General features: G+C 40.1%; 2 protein-coding genes and 2 non-coding genes across 11 annotated transcripts in view; 2 read left to right on the forward strand and 2 right to left on the reverse strand.

Moving 5' to 3' along the window:
• The window catches only part of HERC3 (HECT and RLD domain containing E3 ubiquitin protein ligase 3), a 128,986-nt gene that overhangs the window by 9,814 nt on the left and 95,073 nt on the right, over window positions 1–24,099 (reverse strand). For 7 of the 8 annotated variants that reach the window (XM_045791782.2, XM_045791757.2, XM_087863992.1 and 4 more), the window contains 2 exons: window positions 23,019–23,085; window positions 22,464–22,546 (listed from right to left, as the gene is read on the reverse strand). In XM_045791782.2, the coding sequence (XP_045647738.1) occupies window positions 22,464–22,546; window positions 23,019–23,085 (150 nt within the window). Of the gene's footprint in view, window positions 1–122; window positions 19,496–22,463; window positions 22,547–23,018; window positions 23,086–24,099 lie in introns of those variants that run through there. The other variant, XM_045791807.2, reaches the window with a different exon arrangement.
• Window positions 155–249, reverse strand: LOC123789842 (small nucleolar RNA SNORD21). The gene has a single exon (XR_006778923.1). It is a non-coding gene; the product is annotated as a small nucleolar RNA SNORD21 (small nucleolar RNA).
• LOC123789804 (U6 spliceosomal RNA) lies at window positions 5,898–6,005 on the forward strand. The gene has a single exon (XR_006778914.1). It is a non-coding gene; the product is annotated as a U6 spliceosomal RNA (small nuclear RNA).
• Window positions 13,724–15,508, forward strand: NAP1L5 (nucleosome assembly protein 1 like 5). The gene has a single exon (XM_045791822.2). The coding sequence runs from the start codon at window positions 13,724–13,726 to the stop codon at window positions 14,309–14,311; it is 588 nt and encodes a 195-aa protein (XP_045647778.1). The 3' UTR covers window positions 14,312–15,508.

The following is a 24,099-nucleotide window of genomic DNA, read 5'->3' on the forward strand; positions in this document are numbered from 1 at the left end:
AAAGCACAGCTTTTTAATGGAATTAAGTAGGCCCATATTTATCGAAATGAACAGAATCTCGAGAACAATGTTTGAGTGAAACCCAAGTTTTTGATTAAGTACTATGACAGCATTTATATAAGTTTGGTTTTTTTTTTTTTAACATTTTTCTTTCCTTGCCATCAGTCCCATCTTGAATCAATTAACTGCATCATATGCAAGAAAGGCCCAACTACTGACTGCTCAGTTAGTGGGCCATCATCATTCAGTTTTTTGTTTTGTTTTTGTTTTTGTGTTTTAACATTTATAACAACACTATAAGGGGCAGTGGCTCTGCTACTTACATCTTGTGACCCTTGGATAAGTTATTTAATCTCTCTGTGCCTCAATCCCTTCATCTGTAAAATGGGAAAATAAGAGTATATAACCCATGGGACTGTCACAAAAATTAAATGAGTTAATACATGCACAAGTTCTTAGAGCCAAGGCTACTTTGTAAATACTAGCACTTCTTATTATACGGCTTATGGCTGTAAGATTTTGTTTATTATGAGTGTGAAACTGTATATATGGCGTAGGTAAGAAATGTGGGGTAATTTTTAAAAATAATAGCATGAATTAATTGGTCTTAATATACATATTATAAAACTATAAAAACATGAAAGAACAGGCATCGACTTCATCAGTGTTTTACCTGAGTGAGAAAGGAGGGTGGAAGAGAGGAAGGGAGTAAGGGGATACACAGGAATCTCGGTCACTGTTTTATTACAAAATCTGAAGCAAATACTGTTTACTCTGGTTCATAGATACAAAGATGTCTGTCATTTTAGTCTACTTTTCTGTATTTAAATTTTTTTCTAAGAATTAAAAAAATCTGACATTATGAAGACAGATCCTTTCTACTTTTCCTTCACTGTAATATACTACTTCATAAAACTACCCTTATCTGGGTTTCCTTCAAGCAAACACTTCTTCCATGGCCACCATCCCCACCCCAAACTAACCAACAGGCAGTGTCCTACAGCCGAGAAGTAAAGCAGACAGGGGTTCACATCCAGGCCCTGCCATGTCCGCTGTGCTAATACTAAGCCTCTCTTTTCTCATCTTTAAAATGGGGTAAATGGGGGCGCCTGGGTGGCACAGTCGTTAAGCGTCTGCCTTCGGCTCAGGGCGTGATCCCAGAGTCCTGGGATTGAGCCCCACATCGGGCTCCTCCGCTGGGAGCCTGCTTCTTCCTCTCCCACTCCCCCTGGCTGTGTTCCCTCTCTCGCTGGCTGTTTCTCTCTCTGTCAAATACAAAAAAATAAAAATAAATAAAAATAAAAAAAAAATAAAATGGGGTAAATGTTCCATTTTTAAAATAAAATCCACTAATACGGAAAGATTATCATACACCTTAACCACAGATGCTAAAAGTTTCTTACACTGCACCCAAAGTACTACCTTCCTAAAGCCCGTTAGATAAAATGAAGAGGATTTTCCTGGTACAACTGCCTCAGAGAATCACCATCAGCGTGATTCCTTATTCTAGACGGTGATGGCTAATTTCATGTGTCCACTTGGCTGAGTTACAGTAGCCAGTTACTTAGTCACACACCAGTCAAGATGCTGCCGGGAAGGTATTTTTTAGATAGAATTAACACCTGAATCAGTAGCCTCTGAGTAAAGCTGATTATTCTTCATAATGTGGGTGGCCCTCATCCAATCAGCTGAAAGCCTTAAAAGACTGAGGTCCTCCACATCCTCCAAAGAGGAAGGAATTTGGCCTCCACGCTGCCATATCCATTCCTGCCAGAATTTTCAGCCTGCCAGCCTGCTCTGAAGATTCCCAACTTGCCAGCCTCACCGTCATGTAAGCAGACCCCCGGGGATCGGTAGCTCGTCTTTCTTTCTCTGTACATGTGCGCACTTGCACACGTGTAGGCTGCCTTTGAGCTGGGACCTCAGTGTCTTCCTGCCCACAGACTAACAGAAGCATCAGCCCTCCTGAGTCTCCAGCCTGCCTGCCTTCGGACAAGTACAGCTACACCACTGCTCTCCTGGGCCTGCAGCTTGCTGACGGCCGATCCTGGGGCTCGTCTGCTTGCCTGTATGTACGTGAACACGTGTGTGCACACGCACACCCCCACTCCCTGTTGGTTCTGTTTCTCTGGAGAACCCTGACTACTATATCATGTAAATATCATCTAAGTTAGATTCGGGTGAGACTCGGAGTCTGATTCATCCTGAGGTAAATTTCTTCAACAGCTGGGAACTTGCATAGATAGGGGTGTGTGTGTGTGTGGGTGTGTGTGTACACGTGTATAAGTATATGTGTAGGTATATACATCTCCTACTGGCTCTGTTTCTCCGGAGAAGCCTAGTACAGATTTCGGTACCGGGAAGTGAGGTACTAGAAGACCAACTGCCTATAAACGTAGAATGACTGTGGGTAACAGGTAGAGGCTGTCCGAGTTTTGAGGCAGCTGATAAAAAAGCCTATACTGCTCTGAAAAGACAGTTGATAGAAACAGCAAAGGAGATCCTGGGGAAGCTCAGAAAGAAAAGAGGAGAACTGTAGAGAAAGCTTTTGTTCTCAGAAAATAAACATACATCATTAACAGAATTTGGCAAGAAGTATGAATATTAAAATGCTTCTGGTGAAGTCGCAGACAGAAATGGGGAACATGTTATTTACCGGAAATTAGAGGAAAGGCAATCTTGTTATAAAGTGGCAAAGAACTTGGCCAAATTGTGTTCTACTGTTTTGGAGAACTTGTCAGTGATAAACTCGGATATTCAACTTAGGAGATTTCCTAGCAAAGTACTGAAGGTGTGGTCTGGTTTCTTTGTACTGCTCATAGTAAAATGAAAGAAGAAAGGGATAAACTGAAGGAGGAACTGTTAAGCAGAATGGAACTAGAACTTCAACATTTGGAAAATTCTTAGCCTATCCAGAAAACACCTTCTGGAAACAGGGCCAACAGTACGGCTGAAAAATGGTTTGCTGAAGAGATCAAGCACGTGGATTCATGAATCCTATCAATCATCTCAGCAGAAGCTAGGAATAGAAATGTGGTTATCCAGGAAAGATCTGTCAGATGACTTGGACCCCCATGAATTGCCTGGGAAGCCAACAAAGTTTTTTTGTTTTTGTTTTGTTTTTTTAAAGATTTTAAAGATTTTGTCTATTTATTTAACAGAGAGAGAGACAGCCAGCGAGAGAGGGAACACAAGCAGGGGGAGTGGGAGAGGAAGAAGCAGGCTCCCAGCGGAGGAGCCTGATGTGGGGCTCGATCCCAGAACACCAGGATCACGCCCTGAGCCAAAGGCAGACGCTTAACGACTGAGTCACCCAGGCACCCCTTTTTGTTTTTGTTTTTAACTTAAGAATAGAAACACTGCAAGTTTACACCAAAGAGGCAGAGCTGGACAAAATGAAGGACGGCTGTTGGGCTTCTGGGATTCTACTGGTATGAAATGAGCCTACAGAACCAATTGGCTGCAAACAGGTGTTATCTTTTAAGAAAAGGGAAAAATGGCTCCAAAGGCAAATCAGAGTCCAGTGAGCCTATCACTGCCACCATGGGTATAGGTTGAGGAACCAGGGCCAGTAACTCAGAGTAGGAACACCACCCCTGAGGGCCAGAGGACACAGCCTAGACCCAAAGAGGATTATTTTCCAAGCCTCAAAATCTAGTGAAATTTTCCCTGCTAGGTTCAAGACTTGCTTGGGACCTGTGACCTCCTTCCTCCTGATGTCTCTCTTTTATAATGGGAATGTCCATCCTACACCCATGCCCACGATCATATCTGGAAACAGATAACTTGTCTGGCTTCACAGCTGTGGAAGAAATTCACCTCAGGATTAATCAAACTTATTCAGATGATATTTACATGATATATTAGCCAAGGTTCTCCAGAGACACAGAACCAGTACGGGGGTGTGTGCACACACATATATACATGTAGATCAGTGTAGGCAGACGAGCCCCAGGATCGGCCGTCAGCAAGCTGCAGGCCCAGGAGAGCAGTGGTGTAGCTGTACTAGTCCAAAGGCAGGGAGGCTTGAGACTCAGGAGGGGCTGATGCTTCTGTTACAGTCTGTGGGCAGGAAGACACTGAGGTCCCAGCTCAAAGGCAGTCAGGCAGGAGCACCTCTTAGTCTTTCTGTTCTGTTCAGGCCTTCAACTGATGAGACCCATGCACATCAGGGACAGCAATCTGTTTTACTCGATTTCCCATTCAGATGTTAACCTCACCCAGAGACACCCCAACAGACATACCCAGAGTGATATCTGACCAATTATCTGGGTACCCCATAACCCAGCCAAGTTGACACCTAAAATAAACGATCATGAATGAGACTTTGGACTTAGAGTTGATGCTGGAATGGGTTAAGACTTTGGGGGATGTTAGAATACGGTGAATGTATTTTACAGCTGAGAAGGACATGACTTTTGGGGACTGGAGGATGTGGTGTTATGAGTTGGATTGTGTCCCCCTAAAATTCATATTTTGAAGTTCTAACCCTCAGTACCTCAGAAGGTAGCCTTAGTTAGATATAGGATCTCTACAGAGGTAATCAAGTTAAAATCAGGTCATCAGGCTGAGCCCTAATCCAACAGGACCGGTGTCCTTATAAGAAGGGAAAATTTGGACACAGAAACACGCACAGAGGGAAGACAATGGGAAGAAACAAAAGGAGAAGATGGCCATCTGCAAGCCAAGGAGAGAAGCCTCAGAAGGAATCAACCTTGCCAACACGTTGTTCTTGAAATGAGACAGTAAGTCGTTAAACCACTTAGTGGTTACAGCAGCCCTAGCAAACTCATAGAGACTCTAATCTCTATATGTCTATATGTCAATTAGTATTGCTGTCAACACAGTCTTTTCTTTTATAATGATCATTAACAGTTATAGAGTGTATTAGGTGCTAGTCACAGCAATAGATTCTTCGATACACACCATCTTGGTGAATATTCAAACCTATCCTTTGAGTGATAGTATGAGAATTATGTCCCAATAAAAATAAATATACACAAATTTTAGAACAACAGCTTTTTGAGATTGCAGAGATAAATTTTCGATTATTTTCCATTTTCAAAAATTTTCAAGTAAATTCTCATTATTCCAATTTCAGAACTGAATCCAAGACAAATAGGTAGTACATGGACAGGGACAGAACCTGAAGCCAGATGTCTGAATACAGACCTGTGCTCCCAACCATCTCACCTACGCGTCCTCCCTTTGCCCTGCCTTGATTCTTTCATTTCCAGTGTGACAGCTGCATGAGGAATTACAATATGTTGAGATCAGGGTTTCACAACATGATAGCTCACCTACATCACTCACAGTTCTGTGTCACTGCGGCCCCGATTATATACTAGAGTCCCTGAAGCCCACAAAATGAGATGACGTTTTAAATGAGGTGACATTTTAAAACACTTAAATTTAAAAGAGCAAGTACTATATCCATTGCCAATGGTTTTTAAAAGTCTGAATTCAAACTATAGTAAGGGTCTCTGAAAATGTTTGCTGATTCTGAAATTAATATAGAAAGGTAAAGTAACTAGAAGAGCCAAAACAATTTTGAAAAAGAACAAAGTTAGAGAACTGAACATTACCTAAATTCATGACTTACTATAAAGTTACAGCTGTCAAGTGTAGTGTTGGTGAAAGGACAGGCCTATAAGTCAATGCAACAGAATCAGAAAGCCCAGAAATAAACCCACACAAATATGGTCAATTAATTCTCAAAAACGTTGCAGAAGCAACTCAGCAGACAGTGTTTTCAATAAACGGTGTTGGATCAACATGATACCATATGCAAAAGGTATATATCCATATACCTCACACCATTATAAAAGCTAACTCAGTAAGGATCACAGTCTAAATGTAAAACTTAAAGTTATAAAACTTCTAAAAGAAAACATAGGGTGCTCACTTCGGCAGTACATATACTACAACTGGAATGATACAGAGAAGACTAGTATGGCCCCGTCACTAAGGATGACACGCTAATTCGTGAAACGTTCCATATTTTTCTTTCAATAGTTACTCTGATTGTAAATGTGCTAAATGCCCCAATCAAAAGACACAGGGTATCAGACTGGATAAAAAGCAAGACCCATTGATATTCTGTCTACAAGAGACTCCGTTTAGACCCTAAGACACCTCCAGATTGAAAGTGAGGGGGTGGAGAACAATTTATCATGCGAATGGACATCAAAATAAAGCTGGAGTAGTAATCCTTATATCAGACAAATTAGATTTTAAACCAAAGACTGTAATAAGAGATGAGGAAGGACACTATGTCATAATTAAAGGGTCTATCCAACAAGAAGTTCTAAGAATTATAAATATTTATGCCTCTAACATGGGAGCAGCCAATTATATAAACCAACTAATAACAAAATTAAAGAAACACATTGATAATAATACAGTAATAGTAGGGGACTTTAACACCCCACTCACTGCAATGCACAGATCATCTAAGCAGAAGATCAACGAGGAAACAAGGGCTTTGAATGACACACTGGACCAGATGGACTTTACAGATATATTCAGAGCATTCCATCCTAAAGCAACAGAATACACACTCTTCTCGAGTACGCATGGACTTTCTCCAGAAGAGATCACATACTGGGTCACAAATCAGGTCTCAACCAGTACCAAGAGACTGGGATCATTCCCTGCATATCTTCAGACCACAGTGCTTTGAAATTTGAACTCAATCACAAGAGGAAACTTGGAAGGAACTCAAATACTTGGAGGTTAAAGAGCATCCTACTAAAGAATGAATGGGTCAACCAGAAAATTAAAGAAGAATAAAAAAAAATTCATGGAAACAAATGAAAATGAAAACACAACTGTTCAAAACCTTTGGGATGCAGCAAAGGCAGTCCTAAGAGGGAAATCCAAGCCTTTCTCAAGAAACAAGAAAAGTCTCAAATACACAACCCATCCCTACACCAAAAGGAGCTGGAGAAAGAACAGCAAATAAAGCCTAAACCATGCAGGAGACAGGAATTAATAAAGATTAGAGCAGAAATCAATGAAACAGAAACTAAAAGAACAGCAGAACAGATCAATGAAACTAGGCGCTGGTTCTTTGAAAGAACTAATAAGATCAATAAACCCCTGGCCAGACTTATCCAAAAGAAAAGAGAAAGGACCCAAATTAATAAAACCATGAATGAAAGAGATCAAAACCAACACCAAAGAAATACAAACAATTATAAGAACATATGAGCAACTATATGCCAACAAATTAGGCTATCTGGAAGAAATGGATGTACTCCTAGAGACATATAAACTACCCAAACTGGAACAGGCAGAAATAGAAAACCTGAACAAACACATAACCAGCAAAGAAATTTAAACAGTAATCAAAAATCTCCCAAGAAACTAACCAGCAAAGAAATTTAAACAGTAATCAAAAATCTCCCAAGAAACAAGAGTCCAGAATATCAAGATGGCTTCCCAGGGGAATTCTACCAAACATTTAAAGAAGAATTAATACCTATTCTCTGAAGCTGTTTCAAAAAACAGAAATGGAAGGAGAACTTCCAAACTCTTTCTGTAAGGCCAGCTTTACCTTCATCCCAAAACCAGACAAAGACGTCACCAAAAAGGAGAATTACAGACCAATACCCCTGATGAACATGGATGCAAAAATTCTCACCAAGATACTAGCCGATAGGATCTAACAGTACATTAAAAAGGATTATTCACCACGACCAAGTGGGATTTATTCCTGGGCTGCAAGGGTGGTTCAACACCCAAAAATCAATCAACATGACACAATATATTAATAAGAAAAAGGACAAGAACCACATGATCCTCTCAATAGATACAGAAAAGGCATTTGACAAAGTACAGCACCCTTTCTTGATTAAAACTCTGCACAGTGTAGGGATAGAAAAAACATACCTCAATATCATAAAAGCCATATATGAAAAGCCCACAGCAAACATCGTTCTCAATAGGGAAAAACTGAGAGCTTTTCGCCTAAGGTCAGGAACACGGCAGGGATGCCCACTCTTAAAACTGTTGTTCAGCATAGCACTACAAGTCCTAGCCTCAGCAATCAGACAACAAAAAGAAATAAAAAGCATTCAAATTGGCAAGGAAAAAGTCAAACTCTCACTCTTCACAGATGACATGATACTCTACGTGGAAAACCCAAAAGACTCCACCCCAAAATTGCTAGAACTCATACAGGAATTCAGCAAAGTGGCAGGATACAAAATCAATGCACAGAAGTCAGTTGCATTTCTGTACACTAACAATGAGACAGAAGAAAGAAATTAAGGAATTGATCCCATTTACAATTGCACCAAAAACCATAAGATACCTAGAAATAAACCTAACCAAAGAAGCAAAGGATCTGGACTCTGAAAACTATAAAACACTCATGAAAGAAATTGAGAAAGGCACAAAGAAATGGAAAAATGTTCCATGCTCATGGATTGAAAGATCAAATATCGTTAAAATGTCTATGCTTCCCAGAGCAATCTATATATACATTCAATGCAATCTCTATCAAAATACCATCAACATTTTTCTTAGAGCTGAAACAAATAATCTTAAAAGTTGTATGGAACCAGAAAAGACCCCAAATAGCCAAAGGAATGTCGAAAAAAGAAAAAAAAAAAGAAAAAAGAAAAAAAAAAAAAAAACCAAAGCTGGTGGCATCACAATGCCTGACTTCAAACTCTATTACAAAGCTGTAATTATCAAGATGGTATGGTACTGGCAAAAAAACAGACACACAGATCAATGGAACAGAAAAGAAAACCCAGAAATGGACCCTCAACTCTGTGGTCCACTTATCTTCAACAAATGGTGAATATCCAATGGAAAAAAAGACAGTCTCTTCAACAAATGATGTTGGGAAAATTGGACAGCCACATGCAGAAGAATGAAATTGGACTATTTTCTTACACCATACACAAAATTAAATTCAAAGTGGATGAAAGACCTAAATGTGAGACAGGACAGCAACAAAATCCTAGAAGAGAACACAGACAACAACCTCTTTGACCTCAGCCACAGCAACTTCTGGCTAGACATGTCTCCAAAGGCAAGGGAAACAAAGGCAAAAATGAGCTATTGGGACTTCATCAAGATAAAAAGCTTTTGCATAGCAAAGGAAACAGTTGACAAAACCAAAAGACAATAGACAGAATGGGAGAAGACTTTTGCAAATGTTTTATCAGATAAAGGGTTAATATCTAAAATCTATAAAGAATTTATCAAACTCAACACCCAAAGAACAAATAATCCAATCAAGAAATGGGCAGAAGACATGAACAGACATTTCTCCAAAGAAGACATACAAATAGCCAACATGAAAAATGACACATGAAAAAATGCTCTACGCCACTCAGCATCACGGAAATACAAATCAAAATCACAATGAGATACCACCTCACACCAGTGAGAATGGCTAAAATTAAAAGTCAGGAAACAACAAATGTTGGTGAGGATGGGAGAAAGCGGAACCCTCTTACCCTGTTGGTGGGAATGCAAGCTGGTACAGCAACTCTGGAAAACAGTATGGAGGTTCCTCAAAAAGTTGAAAATAGAGCTACCCGATGACCCCGTAATTGCAGTACAAGTTATATACCCCAAAGATACAAATGTAGTTATCAGAAAGGACACCTACACCCCAATGTTTATAGCAGCAATGTCCACAATAGCCAAACTATGGGAAGAGGGCATCTGTCCATCGACAGATGGATGGATAAAGAAGATGTGGTAGACCTATAGAAGATGGAATATTACTCTGCTATCAGAAATGAAATCTTGCTATTTGCAATGACGTGGATGGAACTGGAGGGTGAAATAAGTCAATCAGAGAAAGCCAATTATCATATGATTTCATTCATATGTGGAATTTAGGAAACAAAACAGAGGAGCATAGGTAAGAGAGGGAAAAATAAAACAAGATGTAATCAGAGAGGGAGACAAACCATACGAGACTCTTAATCATAGGAAACAAACTGAGGGTTGCTGGAGGGGAGGGGGGAGATGGGGTAACTGGGTGATGGGCATTAAGGAGGGCATGTGATGTAATGAGCACTGGGTGTTATATGCAACTGCTGAATCACTGAACTCTACCTCTGAAACTAATAATATATGTTAATTAATTGAATTTAAATTAAAAAAGAAAATAAAGAAAAAAAGAAAACACAGGAACAAATTTTTATGGCCTTGGATTTGGCAAAGTTCTCTTCAACATGACACCAAAAGCCCAATCCATAAAAGAAAAAAAAAATATCAAAATTTTAGATTTCTGTTTTTTGAAGAAAAAGACAAGCCATGGACTGGAAGAAAGTATTTCACAAGGACTTGTATCTAGAATATATAAAATCATTTAAAAATAAGAAAATAAAAACTCAGAAAATGAGCAAAAGATATAAACTGACATTTCATCAAAGAAGATCTATGAATGGCACATACATACAATGGAAGATACTCTACATCATTAGCCATTAAGGATACCACACACAGCTATCAGACTGGGGGGAAAGCACAAGGATACCAAATGCTGTTGAAGTGCAGAGTAACTGTAACTCATACATTGCTGGTGTGAAAGCAAAATGGTATAGTCACTTTGGAAAACTGTGGAACTTTCTTAAAAAGTTAAATATACATCTACCATATGACCAAACGGTTCTACTTCAGGTATGTATCCAAGAGAAATAAAAACTTAGGTTCACTGCAGCATTTTTTGTAATCACAAAAAATTAGAAACAACCCAAGTGGGAATATTACTCAGCAACAAAAAGGAACAAACTACTCATGTACACAACATCATGGATGAATATGCTGAGTGAAAAAGGCCAGACTCACAAGTCCACACACATACGCTTCCATTTATAGGACATTCTGGAAAAGAACAATTTTAGGGATGATCAGTGATCACCAGGGCTGACAGTTAGGGAAGGACTGTGAAGGGGTTTTTTTCGGGATGATGTTACGGTTCTTCATCTCAATGTAGTATTTATATGACGGTATTTGCCAAAGCAAAGAGTGAATTTTATTACGCATCAATCAATTAAATTATATTTTATTATATATAAAATATATCTACTTATTATATGTGAATTACATCTCAATAGAACAGACCTTTTTGAAAAAAGTAACCTAGCTTAACACTAAATTTTAAGATTTTTTAAGACAGCAACATAAAAATCCTGAAAGATGAACACATCCTATTTGTCTCAAGCAAGTCAAGTAGGTCAAATAGATTTTATTAAAATTTGGGCTGTCACAACTTCTACAATATAGGCGTTAGAAGGCCGTTTCTGCCTCTGATTCTGCCAATCAAGTAATATATACAGTAACAAAATATTTATTTCACTTTATTTTTCCGCTTCTAAGTTCCTCATCTTTAAAATGTGAAAAAGCATTCCTAACCTCCAGGTACCTGTAACCACCAAGAGATAATAAATGGAATATATGGGCTAGGAGTGCTAACAACATGGACTCCATCTTTGGTCCTCCATCTTATTCATGTTTGCTCAGTGACCACTTTTGGGGCTACGCGTTTCAGGTCCCTTGGAAATTAAATATACATACCCTAGAAGTTCCCACCAAGGCCAGGATAGGGGAGGCCCGTTTTGGCCTCCCATGAATCTGTCAGAGATAACATGGTTTTTCCCCCATCCTGATGCACAGGTGGTATCACAAGATCGAATTAAAGGTTAGCTATCACTTAGGTGCATGCAAGCCCTTTGAGGTGTATGCGAACCCTTCCATCTCACCACAGTGCCCTTCTGTGTGTCTCCTCACTCTACAAAATCTGGGCACTAAGGTCTGGATTTTGCAGAGAGTAACTATGCAACCACCACGGCTTGTCCTCTGCCTGAACTCCCCATCAGTAAGTTACCCTGAATAAAACTCTGTGTCAACTGTTTGGAGTAGCCTGCTTCATATTCTGATCTCAAAGTGCCTTCTCAGTTTGGGGAATACTCTACTGTCTCTCCACTTTCTAACAATGGGTGATATATAGAATACGTATAGTGTCAGCCAACTAAATACAGATGTATTATCACATTAAATTCCATCAAAGCTAAAACTGAAATATCAGCCTTAATAATAAAACCCAGTCACTACAAATGGTAACAGAAAAAAGGAGAGTAAATTATCTGAAGAATTAAGAAAGTAAAATAGACAACAAGAATCACAAATACATAAAAAAACCTAGAACGTTTGTTAATGGGAATATATTGGGCTTTTCATAAGTGGTTCCTTTCTTTGGGTAAGGGCTCAAAAATGTCCTTTTAAAGGGGAATATTATTGCAGGTTATCTTTGCATATTAATGATGCAATTATTTTGTAAAAAAAAAAAAAGACCACTAAGACACATCAAGTGCTTGCCAAGTGTCAGCACTAAGTGCCTTACATATTATTAACTTAATATTCATAAAAACCATAAGATAACACCAAATGTACAATTTCATATTGATAGAAGAGCTTCAGCAAGTCCCAATATAGTGAAAGAAAAACATTTAAGTCAATAACGCTAAATTTGAAAACATTCGTAAGGAATCCCTGGAAGGATCATTTGAATTCTTCCATATCTAAAATACGTGCCCTCATCCTTATTCAGAAAGCTATCATTTGGTCTTATAAGCAAGGTAAGGAAGTAAAATAAAATGACTACTCACTTTGCTATTAGAGGAGATTTCTCTTTTTTAAGATTTTTTTTTTAAAACGTTCTCAGATACAAATCACCAGCAAAACCACAAAGCAGATGCTGAACTGTGGAGTGCCTTGGGAGACAATGTCTGTGAGCACACAGGCGTGTCTGTGAGACCCCAGTGAACAGTGGTACTTAACACATGCTTTAACATGAATAAGACACGGTCCCTGCCCTGGGCCCCAGGCGTTAGAAGGCCTTGCTTTTCTTTGGCCGTTCTCCAGCTTTATTCCTGCCCGCAGGGTAAGATTCTGCGGGAACTTCTAGAACACACTCCGGAATACCAAGGGTCCTGAGATTCCCTATCTAAATGGTTCCAAAACCGCTCCCAAGGCCCTTCTTGCTAAGAGACCTTGCCACCAATATATATGCCGCTAAGCTGAGGAATGACCAAGTAGGGCTGTCGCGTGGGCATACGGACGTACCAGCTGCCCTCTCCACACACATGCACCCAGGTCCCCAAAAGCGTAGAAGAGAGTCAGCTCTCCCGTCCCTTTGCTTTCTGGAAAGGAATTCGCAGGAATCCCAGAGGTAATCAAAGCCGACTCCACAAGAGTAAGCCAGTGACACCAGACCAACGCCAGCTGTGGGCCATGCAGACAAAGGCCAAGACAGACATACTGACAGTTGTGTAGAAGGACCTGAGTGGGACAGAGGAGCAAACTGCACAAGGCTGAAGCCATCCAAGCAGTTCCTAAAAAGGGGCCTTGGGCACCTGCTGCCATTCCCAGCCCAGCGTTAGAGGGGGGCAGGTATGTGGGCAGATGGGGCGCAGGGTATTTAAGAAACGGGTTTTGACGTCAGCTGCAGTGCCAGTGGGGAGATGGCAGGTAGCAACAGGGGGAAGCTGGCGCAGTACGGGGGGCAAGACCGTCAGCTGATTGTAGGGAGCCAGTCAAGGGCTGGCGGATAAGAGGGCGGGGCCGCGGCCGACGTCACTGCCGCGGCCGACGTCACTGCCACTTGCCGCATCCGCAAGATCTCTCTGGTGCAGCTCGGGTGCAGGTCTCTGCGGGAGCCACCCTAGACCTCTGCAGCTCCTTCTGTAACATGGCTGACTCGGAAAACCAGGGGCCTGCGGAGCCAAGCCAGGCGGCGGCGGCAGCGGCAGCGGCGGCGGCAGAGGCGGCCGCGGCGGCGGAGGAGGTAATGGCGGAAGGCGGCGCGCAGGGGGGAGACTCTGACAGCGCGGCTGGTGACTCCGACAGCGCGGCTGGTCAGACGGCTGAGGAGCCCCAGACCCCCGCGGAGAATGCACCAAAGCCTAAAAATGACTTTATCGAGAGCCTGCCTAATTCGGTGAAATGCCGAGTCCTGGCCCTCAAAAAGCTGCAGAAGCGATGCGATAAGATAGAAGCCAAATTTGATAAGGAATTTCAGGCTCTGGAAAAAAAGTATAACGACATCTATAAACCCCTACTTGCCAAGATCCAAGAGCTCACCGGTGAGATGGAGGGGTGTGCATGGACCTTAGAGGGGGAGGAGGAGGAGGACGACGAGGAAGAGTACGAGGATGAGGAGGAGGGGGAAGAGGAGGAGGAGGAGGAGGAGGAAGCTGCAGCAGAGGCTGCTGCGGAGGCGGCGGCTGCCAAAGATGAGGGTCCCCACTCTGCAGTGTCTGATGACGCCAAGAAATAAGCGGGGGCAGAGATTGAAGAGGAGAATGACGACGAAAACAAAATCCCTATTTTTTTTTCCAATATTGGTGGACTTAAAAATAAGGCTCAGGTTTGGGACCAAAATACAATGTGAATCAATTCTGACATTCCTACCTAAAAGTATATTAAATTGAAGCAATCGGATCCTGGCCAGCCCGTTTCAAATTTTTCATTTTGAACACAATAAATATATCAAAAGGTGTTGAAGAAAACAAATTTGAAATGATTTTTTCATGATCTCTTCTGCACGGACTGCAATTGAGGCTTGTTAAGGGTGTCAAGTAGATGTGAAGTAAAGAATGTCACTTTGAAACCTATTCATTCCACTGTCATCACACTACACACGGAACACCCAGACCAAGACTGAACATGTTCTCAATGCTTAATTCTTCAGTTTCTTTAGTCCGGACATTTTCCAGGGCAGAAAAAGCAGAACCCAGAAGAATCTCATCTTTAAGACTGCTTTTGTAACACATACATCAGCTTTACACTTCAGAGAAGAGTGATGGAATCGTGGAAAGCCTGTGATGAAGATCATGACAGTACTGTTTAATGAGGCCTGGAAAACTGCCATTTCAAATTCTAAAGAATGTTCTGAATATCTGAATTTAGACAAGCAACATGGTTCTGAGAAGGAGGGTGTATAACCTGTAAAATATTGTCAACATATGTGTTTGTTATTTACTGTCTCATGTTTATGTGTTTTCTTGGTAGTGTCTATTTACAAAGGTGTAAAAAAACCACAAAAACCCCAAATGTTTAAGTATTAAATCCCTTTAACTAGCATTCTAGAAATATTAATTTACTTGAAAAGAAGTAGAATGTAGCAAATCCTGTAAAGCATGTGTATTCAGTGTTATGTAGTTTGATCCTCGTGAAGTCTTTTTTGTCATGTAGCTTTTAGAATGTAGCTGTGAAAATTATCAGAACTCTTCAATGAAGCTAATGTTTGGAAAAAATAAATACTTGAAGAACCAATCCAAGTGTGTGTCCCCACCCCCAGCTCAGAAGTAGAAGGGTTTAAGTTTGCTTGCATTAGCTGTGCCTTCATTATTTTGCTATGTAAATGTGACACATTAAATAAAAAATGGTGCATATTCAAATTTTACTGCTTGAGGACAGACTGGTATACAGTTAAGGATTTTCAGGAAGGACACATTAAATGTAAAGACTCTTAGCTTCTTTGTGGGTTTTGAATTTTGTGTGACTCAGTGATCTATAAAGAAACCTAAGCATAAAGTTGTTTACCACTGTAGTGTTAATAAAACAGTATTTTCAAAAAACAAAAGGACTCGAATACTCTGCCTGCCTGCAGTCAAATCCCAGCTCTGCCTCCTTTAAGCAATGAACCTTAGGCAATTCCATTGGTCTGTTTCAGTTTCTCCCTCTATAAAAGGGGTAGTAACAGCCCCTTCCTCATAATTATGGAGAACAAGTCAGTTAATACACAAAGTCTGTAGGATGGTGTCTGACACACACTCAGTGCTCAATAAATTGCAGCTATTATTATTTTATTATTTTTTTTATTATTACATGAAAGATAAAGACACTGATTGGAAATTTACTCCTCCTTCCCTCCCCAGGTACAAAAGAGGGAAAAAACAGACATCCTTATATTCTTAAGCTTATGACTCCTCATCAGAGAAGAATGTGGCCTTTAATTTAGAAACAAGAAATTCAATAACTATCTTGTTTTGGTTTCCTCAATATAAAATCAGGTTTTGATTTCCTCCCGGAAGAGATAAAAGACTTTTAATGTGATATTATGCATATGCAAAAAAGGCTACTTCAACTTTGCAACTGGGCATCCTGAATGAAGCAAAATAATTTAAAAATTAAAGAACCCCCCCCCTTAAAAATTAAAAACTCAGATGCATTTTCTTTCATTTCTCTTAAGGGTTAAAATTACACAGAAGTGAAATTATGCTGCTTTACCTTAGGACTTAAGGCAGCTCTAACCTGTTGCTAATGGCAATAGTAGAGTTAAACCTTAATGTAATATTAATCATCCTTAGTGCCAGGCAACAGAAAGAAAATCAAAATAGCATATTATGTAAGAAGTCCGTGATTATCTTAATCATATGATTATCTTAATAGAAGCAAAAACTGATAAAATTCAATATTTATTTCTTATCTCTAGGAATAAAAGATTCCTTTAACATTCTGCTAGGTCCACCTAGTAAAAAAGCAAAAATGAATAAAACAAATAAGGAGTATAATTATTGGGAGAAAATTTTTTTGCAGGCATATAATTATATATAGAAAACCCAAGAGAATCAACTGAAAATTATTAACACTGAATATATTCGAGCAATTGACCAGTTGCCAGATAAATATACAAAAACCATTAACTATTTCTAGGGACCAATAATTATCAAAACATATGGAAAGACTTTCACAATAGAAATAAGAAATCAAAACATTTATAAAAACCTCTAATAAAAAATGTGTAAACCTACATGAAAAGGAAAAACAAAACCAGAAAGAAATGTAAAACAGGCCTTTAGAGGTAAGACTGAATACCATAAAAGTGTCAATTCTTCCCAAATTAACTTCTAATTTATCACACTTCAAATCAAAACTCAAACTGGATATAATTAATCTAATGTTCACCTGTAAGAATAGCTAAGGAAACTAGAATATGGGAATAATTCAGATATTTACCTTAGACTACAGACCCTCCCACTCGAAATTTTTTTAAGTGAAGAGAATACATTATGTATTTATCAATTACTGGAGAGGGGAGGGGTGAGATTGGTGACATAAGACCAAAAGAAATAATCAACAGACATGACAACACAGAAATTAATACATTATAGGGATTTAAATATGAGCACGCCACATTTTCAAAAGCAAACCACCAGGAATACAACTTACAATAAATATGAATGGCAAAGGGTTTAAGTAGTCTTAATAAAGAGTTCCCACAAATCATATGAAAATCATTTAGTCCCAATACAGAAATACATAAAGGACATCAGCAGACTACTTGAAAAAGAAGAAATACTACAGCCCTATCTGGGGCAGAAAGACATGTCCTGAGAGGGCTGCACTAAGTTGACCAGGGCCCCAGCGAGTTCTGGAACACACGCGTTCCCAGCTGAGTGCTCTGACCAGTGGTCTTCCTTCCACTTAGGGCAAGACTTTAGCTGTAGGGTTTTCTAGCTACCAGTCATACCACTGCTGGCCACATTTCCCAGGACACAGGGATGCTTACGATTCCCTTCACAATGTCAGGCAGCTTCCAATGTTCCCTAACCGGGTTGATCTTTATCCTCTGTTTCCTGCACTGCCTATATGATTGTTCCTCAGGCAGCCCGCAGAACTTGCATGTTAGCATCTAGCAGGATACCCTGCCTTTCAGGTGGGTCAAACACTATCACTCAGTGTTAATCCATTATACGCTCAAATTTGCCAGCAACGCACAAAATAACCGGCAGGAAGAAAAGCAGCACGCAGTACACATTCGATTCAGTCTCTCAGAGCATTACGCAGGAAAGTGTCGCATCCCGAAGCCTACTGACAAAGCATGACACAGCAGTTCTCCCTGCCTGAGAGTTTACACTGAAGGCAGACACAGAGACACATTTGCACGTGCATACACATGTACACAAACACTTTTTATTGAGGAGAAATTCACATAACATAAAAATTAACCATTTAAATGAACAATTCAGTGGCATTTAGTACATTCACAATATTGTCCATTCCTAATCTAATTCACAGGAAAATGCAGCAAAGCTGTGCAGAATATGAAAAGTAACCTAGGTATGCAAGATATGCAAAATTTTACAAATGCAATAGAATTTATTACTTGTTTTCTTTTTAAGAGAATACTCAAGTGTTTATATGGATTAGGTAAAATGAGTACTCTCATACACTGATGACAATATGCAAGTTGATATATAATTCATTAGTGAAATCAATTTAGCAAAAACATCTATCAACCAATTCAAAATGATATACACTAATTCAATTTCACCCTTGGGATCTTATTAAAAAGCAATTTTAAAGGCAAACAAAGCTTTAGACACAAAAGATGCTTGATAGGTACTATTAAAAATGAAGGAAGAGGGGAGAGAAATAAAAAAGAACTTAGAAACCAAATATCCCAAAGCGAGAGAGTAAAAGAACATACACATTCACGTGGCAGACCATGCGGTCATTATTAAGGGTGCGCGTGAGGGCTTTGTAATAACATGGTAAATATAAGCACTGTCTCAAGTGAAGTTTAAAATTTCAGACGTATAATTTTATACATATATAGTATATTTTTAACTATGCCAACTTTGTTTTTTTAAAACTCCATAGCGTGCCTGAAAGGAAAACAGCAAACTTCTAAGTCATTTTTCTTGCTGGGTTGGGGAAGCGGGGGGTGGACAGAAACTCAAGTCCTGGTCTTGGCCTTGAAGGGGCAATGTGTGGACGTTCACGGAGCACACGCTCTCATCTCACTCACAATGCCTGGCTTTCAATCCTAGATTTCTAGCTGTGTCACCCTGAACAAGTACCTTATGCCTCTGTGTGCCCCAGTTTCTGCATCTGTAAAGTGGGGAGGATTACATGTGAAGTACTTGGACAAATGTAAGCATTCAAGAAATGTTACTGGTATTTTAATCATCTGCTATTCCCACAACAGCCCACTGCAAATACAAGGTAGATCTTAAAGATTATACCTATAGATTATCTCAAGAGATTGACTCAAGTCGGTCAGCAGCCCTAACTTCAGTAGGTCTTCAGGGGCTAGAAGTGTCTGTCACATAGGATTTTCCCCTCAGGTTCTCGCTATGGACTCTGGGTGCCTTTTGGAGCACCTACTGTAAGCTCACATTCCTCACAGGGTGGTCTTTTTTACTATTTTCCCCATCCTTTTCTTAATATGGTAGAAATGGGAGAAGACATCAATTGTATTTGACTATATTAAATAAGACCAATTTGGGGGAATCTAGAATGACGTGTGGATTTTTCATTAATGGTAATAACACCATGTTACAGAGTATGAGAAATACTTCACCACGAATAGTCATTATCCAGATGTGATTATCAGCTGCGGCAAGATTTGGCTATGATGTAGCCACCAGCAATCACCCACGGATATTCCTTTACTTGGATGCTTGTAACTCACTCGACTATCTGCAGCTCTTGTCCAAGGATAGAATGCAATCTTACGACCAAATGAAATATAATAAATTACGGATAAAGAATTGGTATCTTTCTGGCGTTTTCTTCCAGGGCAGCGGTGACAGCAAATACCTTACTGTTAACTCAGCAAATACCTTACTGTTAAGATACTGCTTACTGTGAAGCAGTCTCTGTGTATTCGACTGCCTACAAGTTAAAACCCAGCAAGCATTATTCTTATCATTCTTTCATCTAGTTTTCTTAGACCCATCTAAGAAATACCCAAAAAGGACCCCAACCCCCAGTGATGAGATTATGACATATACTAGACAAAAGGGGAAAGGAGCTGCAATGATTAATCTTTCACAGTGGTATCCAACATTTCTTACCAGGATCTCAGTATGCTTGCTGATAAGATTTCTGCTTTTGCAGCATAAAATAAAAGGAGACATTCACGCATGTCCTTCTAACTGTCCTTCACTGTGACAGTGATCCTAAGCAATGTGCAGTAGCCACACTAGTCTCAGAAGCTTCTACAATAGGTAACTGCGTGACAGAAATAAGGTCTGCCTCCTGTCACAAGCACAAAGGTACGTACAACAGTGCCTAAGACAGCATGGATGAGTTTACTGCGTGCTCAACGAGTGCTAGTGACCCAGAAAAGTCAAAACATAAACCTCCCCGAAAACAGAAGCTTCTTCACACATTAGTCTCAAACACAGTGTGCTGGCAATTAAAACAGGAGTCCACCACGCTCTGCCTGGCAATCTTTAAACTACAGCACTCTCTAGTGTACAAAGACTTGAAAACTTTGAAGCTACTTTTTAGAAGTCATGGTAATAGAATAATGGAGCTTCGTAATACAAGTGAAAGAATGACGCGGGCTCCCTTCTCTTTACTCTCTTGAATTTAAACATTGTCTTTCTTTTAAGGAAACTATGTGTCATCAAAACATCCTTCTTGGCAATGTGCTGTAGAAGCAGCCCTGAAGTCAATTACTGGCAAACAACTGCAAAGTAAGAGAAAAGGAACCCACAGGTTTTTTAAAGATTTATTTATTTATTGGAGAAAGAGAGAAAGAAAGCACACACATGAACAGGGGAGAGGGGGAGGAGGAGAGAGAAACTTGAGCAGACTCCATGCTGAGTGCAAAGCCCAACGCAGGGCTCGATCTCGTGACTCTGAGATCACAACCTGAGCCGAAACCAAGAGTCAGTCCCACGCTCAACTGACTCTGCCACCCAAGCACCGCCGCCCCACCCCCCACGCCCTTTAAACATCGGCACGCTCTCCCACACTGATTCTGAGCACCACTCTTGGGGTTAAGCACTGTCCATGAGTGTGAATGTGTCAGCAGCAGATATAAACAGTGGAGAAGGAAAAAGTTTGCCAGGAACCTACTTCTGTCATGTAACTCCTTTGCTCACAAACCAACAGTGTCTTCTTACTACCTGCTGAATGAAGTCTAAAATTCTCTAATTTCCAAAGACTTCTACAGTCTAACCCCCAAAGCTAAACTAGTGTGGGTCCTCCAAATGAAGCTTCCCCCCAGCAAGGCCCGCCAACCAGTACCCATACCCCACACATACCCGCTCACTGTTCTCTCCCTGAAGTAACAACTAAGATCCAGCCATCACTTTTTACTGTGGTCTTTGTCTCTACTTTCTGTTACCCAATAGGTAGGTAGGTTTTGCAACCTAGCTCTACGCCGTATCGGACCTCCCAGGTGTCTGTACCCAAGCCGGTATCTCCGAACTCTTCAGATTCAACCACCCAATCTCGTCTATTTCACCTCTGAAATACGGTTGTACCTGAGAACAGCTTACATCCTCAAGAGACTGTTATATTTCAGTATTCCTGAACACCTTCTCTCTCAACTATTCCGTCAATTCAATTGTTGAGCCAGAGAAATATCTACTGAATCAGGAGAAACCGTGAGCGTGATAGGGAAGGAGACACAGAGACAGAAAGAGAGAAAAACTCAGATCCAGAAAGAGAGAGGAAAAAAAACAGAGACCAAAAGTGCTCTAAGAGAAATACTTTTATAAAGATCTGAAAGAGTTGTAAGTCCCCACAACTGCCTCAAGTGCAGACGACACCACAAATGGCCGAGGCCTACACTGGACCACTGTTCAACCCAGTGCACCAAACACACAGAGCTCACCACAGTATAAAGACATTCTCAAAGTTCCCTTCCTTGGGCCACAGGCCTAGCCCCTTGTTAGCTCCTACAAAACAATGCACACGTTATCCTGTCTGAAACGTGAGGCAAAAGCTCAGACATCCTTTGAAAACTAAAGGCAGATACGTATACATGATAAAGCCATCTTCAAAACTAAAAAAGAAATCTTCTGGGCCAAAAGATCCACTCTATGATCTGCCATAAACTTCCCAATTCTAAAAACATTATCAGGCTACAGGGACTTTATAAGCCTGTCCTTATGTGAAAAAATAAATAGATCATTTGCTGTGAACAAAGTACCAATATTATGCAGATAAAGAAAGGACAGTACATTTAGCTCCAAGGATTCTTTTTTTTTTTTTTCCTCTCCAAGATTTTCTTGTTGAGTCTTGATTGAAACACCTACTTGACACAAGACTAACCTCTATATTAGGTTCCTAGAATCAAGGTAATTTCATCATCTGAGGCCATTTTTGTTGGCGCTAACTCCCCAAAGCTGAGCCTCCCCAGATAGTCTGGAAGGTTTACATAACAAAGAAGGTTACTGAATGTTCCATTAGACCTCACAGTCTTCTAGTTGCCTTTAAAAATGTGCAAGGATGCAAGAAGAGGTCTGTCCGTTTTTCTAGATCTACAACAGTTACCTCCTGAATCTAGGCCTGGTGCTTCCTCTAATACTAAAAATTAATTAAAAACTGCAAATTCTTGCTCTGTCACCCTTGCCTCCTCTGCAGAAGGGATTAAGATTTAACTTCAATCTTGGTCTTAAAAGTAAAAGTGCAGAGAAATAAAGTAGCAACATCCGCAAGGGTCTGAGGTCGGGACTAACCTGTTATCCTTGCGCACAGTTACTTTGTCTCCCCCGGGTATCAGCTTCTTCTGTTCAATCACTCCGTAGCTTTCTCGACAAATCTACATTTAAGGAGGAAAAAAGAGATGCTTCAATTCTGTCTACCACTTCTCTTTCTAGAATCCAAATGACTGAGAGAAGCTTCAGGAACTTATTACACAGAAAATTCTTGAGAAAAGAAAACCTGATTCAGAAAACATCAGCACCTTAAAAGATATCCTGTGTTTTAAGACATGCAATTGTCAATAAATGCAATCAAAGAGAAAACACTGAACTCTAGAAATCTATGTATCAAGGGTAAAGAGGCCTCATGTTTCGGTAATTTTAAGTTCAGATAAATCAGATAAATCATTCACTCATTTATTCAACATATTTACTTAACTCCTTTAACAACCAAGACACTATAACTAAAATTTGTTCAGAGAAGACCCTAAATTTATTCTTTGATTTGGAAAACAACTATCCGCTCATCACGACTTGTGAGCATGATGAAAGGGAGTGCCACAATCAGAAGCAAACTGTGGAAATCCTTACCGTGAAATTGAGGCAGAAAGTCTCCTCGATATCTTCCCCAGGGTAATCTAACAGCTCTTGAAGACTCCTAATCATAGAACAGAGAAAGGAAAAGAGGCAAGTTAGACATTGTAACAGTGTTTCTACCTCAGTCATGTAGCCAGAATCCTTGCAAGGAAAAACTAAAAGAAGATTCTAGGATAAACATAAATTCAGACTGACAGAAAATTGTGTTTATACCTTAAAAAGAAATATGGTAGGGGCACCTGGGTGGCTCAGTCAGTTAAGCATCCAACTGTTGGTTTCGGCTCAGGTCCTGATCTGAGGGTCATGAGATCAAGCCCATACTAGGCTCCACACTCAGCACAGTCTGCTTGTCCCTCTCCTTCTGCTCCTCCCCCTACTCTCTCCACCCCCACTCTAAAATAAATACATAAAATCTTCAAAAAAAAAGAAAAGAAAAGAAATATGGCAGTAGACCTGTAAGACATTCATTAATTATTCTCTTTTCCCATTAACAAGTCTTACTAGATTTATTGAGAATTTCAGATAGATTTATATCTGACACACTTGTGTTCCTTTAACTGTGGTATTGCTTGGAATTCAAAATATAAGGACACGGTACTACAGTGGCCCAAAAGAATGTCTTCACCCACATGTTTAATCCTTCCATCATAAGAAAGCCACCAAGTGGGGCGCCTGGGTAGCTCAGTTATTGGGCGTCTGCCTTCGGCTCAGGGCGTGATCCCAGAGTCCTGGGATCGGGCCCCACATCAGGCTCCTCTGCTGGGAGCCTGCTTCTTCCTCTCCCACTCCCCCTGCTTGTGTTCCCTCTCTCGCTGGCTGTCTCTCTCTCTGTCAAATAAATAAAACCTTTAAAAAAAAAAAAAAGAAAGAAAGAAAGCCACAAAGTCACCTCATCCACTTAGGAATCTTACTTGGCTTACTTGTTAATGCGAGGGGTTCTGTATGGTAAAGACACTCTATTAACTGCCATACTAAGAATACAAACACGTACTCTTAAAACAAGAATATGTTTATACCAACAATAGTCATATCCTAGCTCTCAAGACAATACATTCTGAGAACCAGACCTCATTCA

The sequence above is a fragment of the Ursus americanus genome, chromosome 8 (assembly GCF_024610735.1).
Source record: "Ursus americanus isolate L20-20 chromosome 8, mUrsAme1.1.p, whole genome shotgun sequence".
Classification (NCBI taxonomy): domain Eukaryota; kingdom Metazoa; phylum Chordata; class Mammalia; order Carnivora; family Ursidae; genus Ursus; species Ursus americanus.

Bases quoted from the DNA above. Each gene is read 5' to 3' on its own strand.
- NAP1L5 (XM_045791822.2), top strand. From the start codon at position 13,724: ATGGCTGACTCGGAAAACCAGGGGCCTGCGGAGCCAAGCCAGGCGGCG.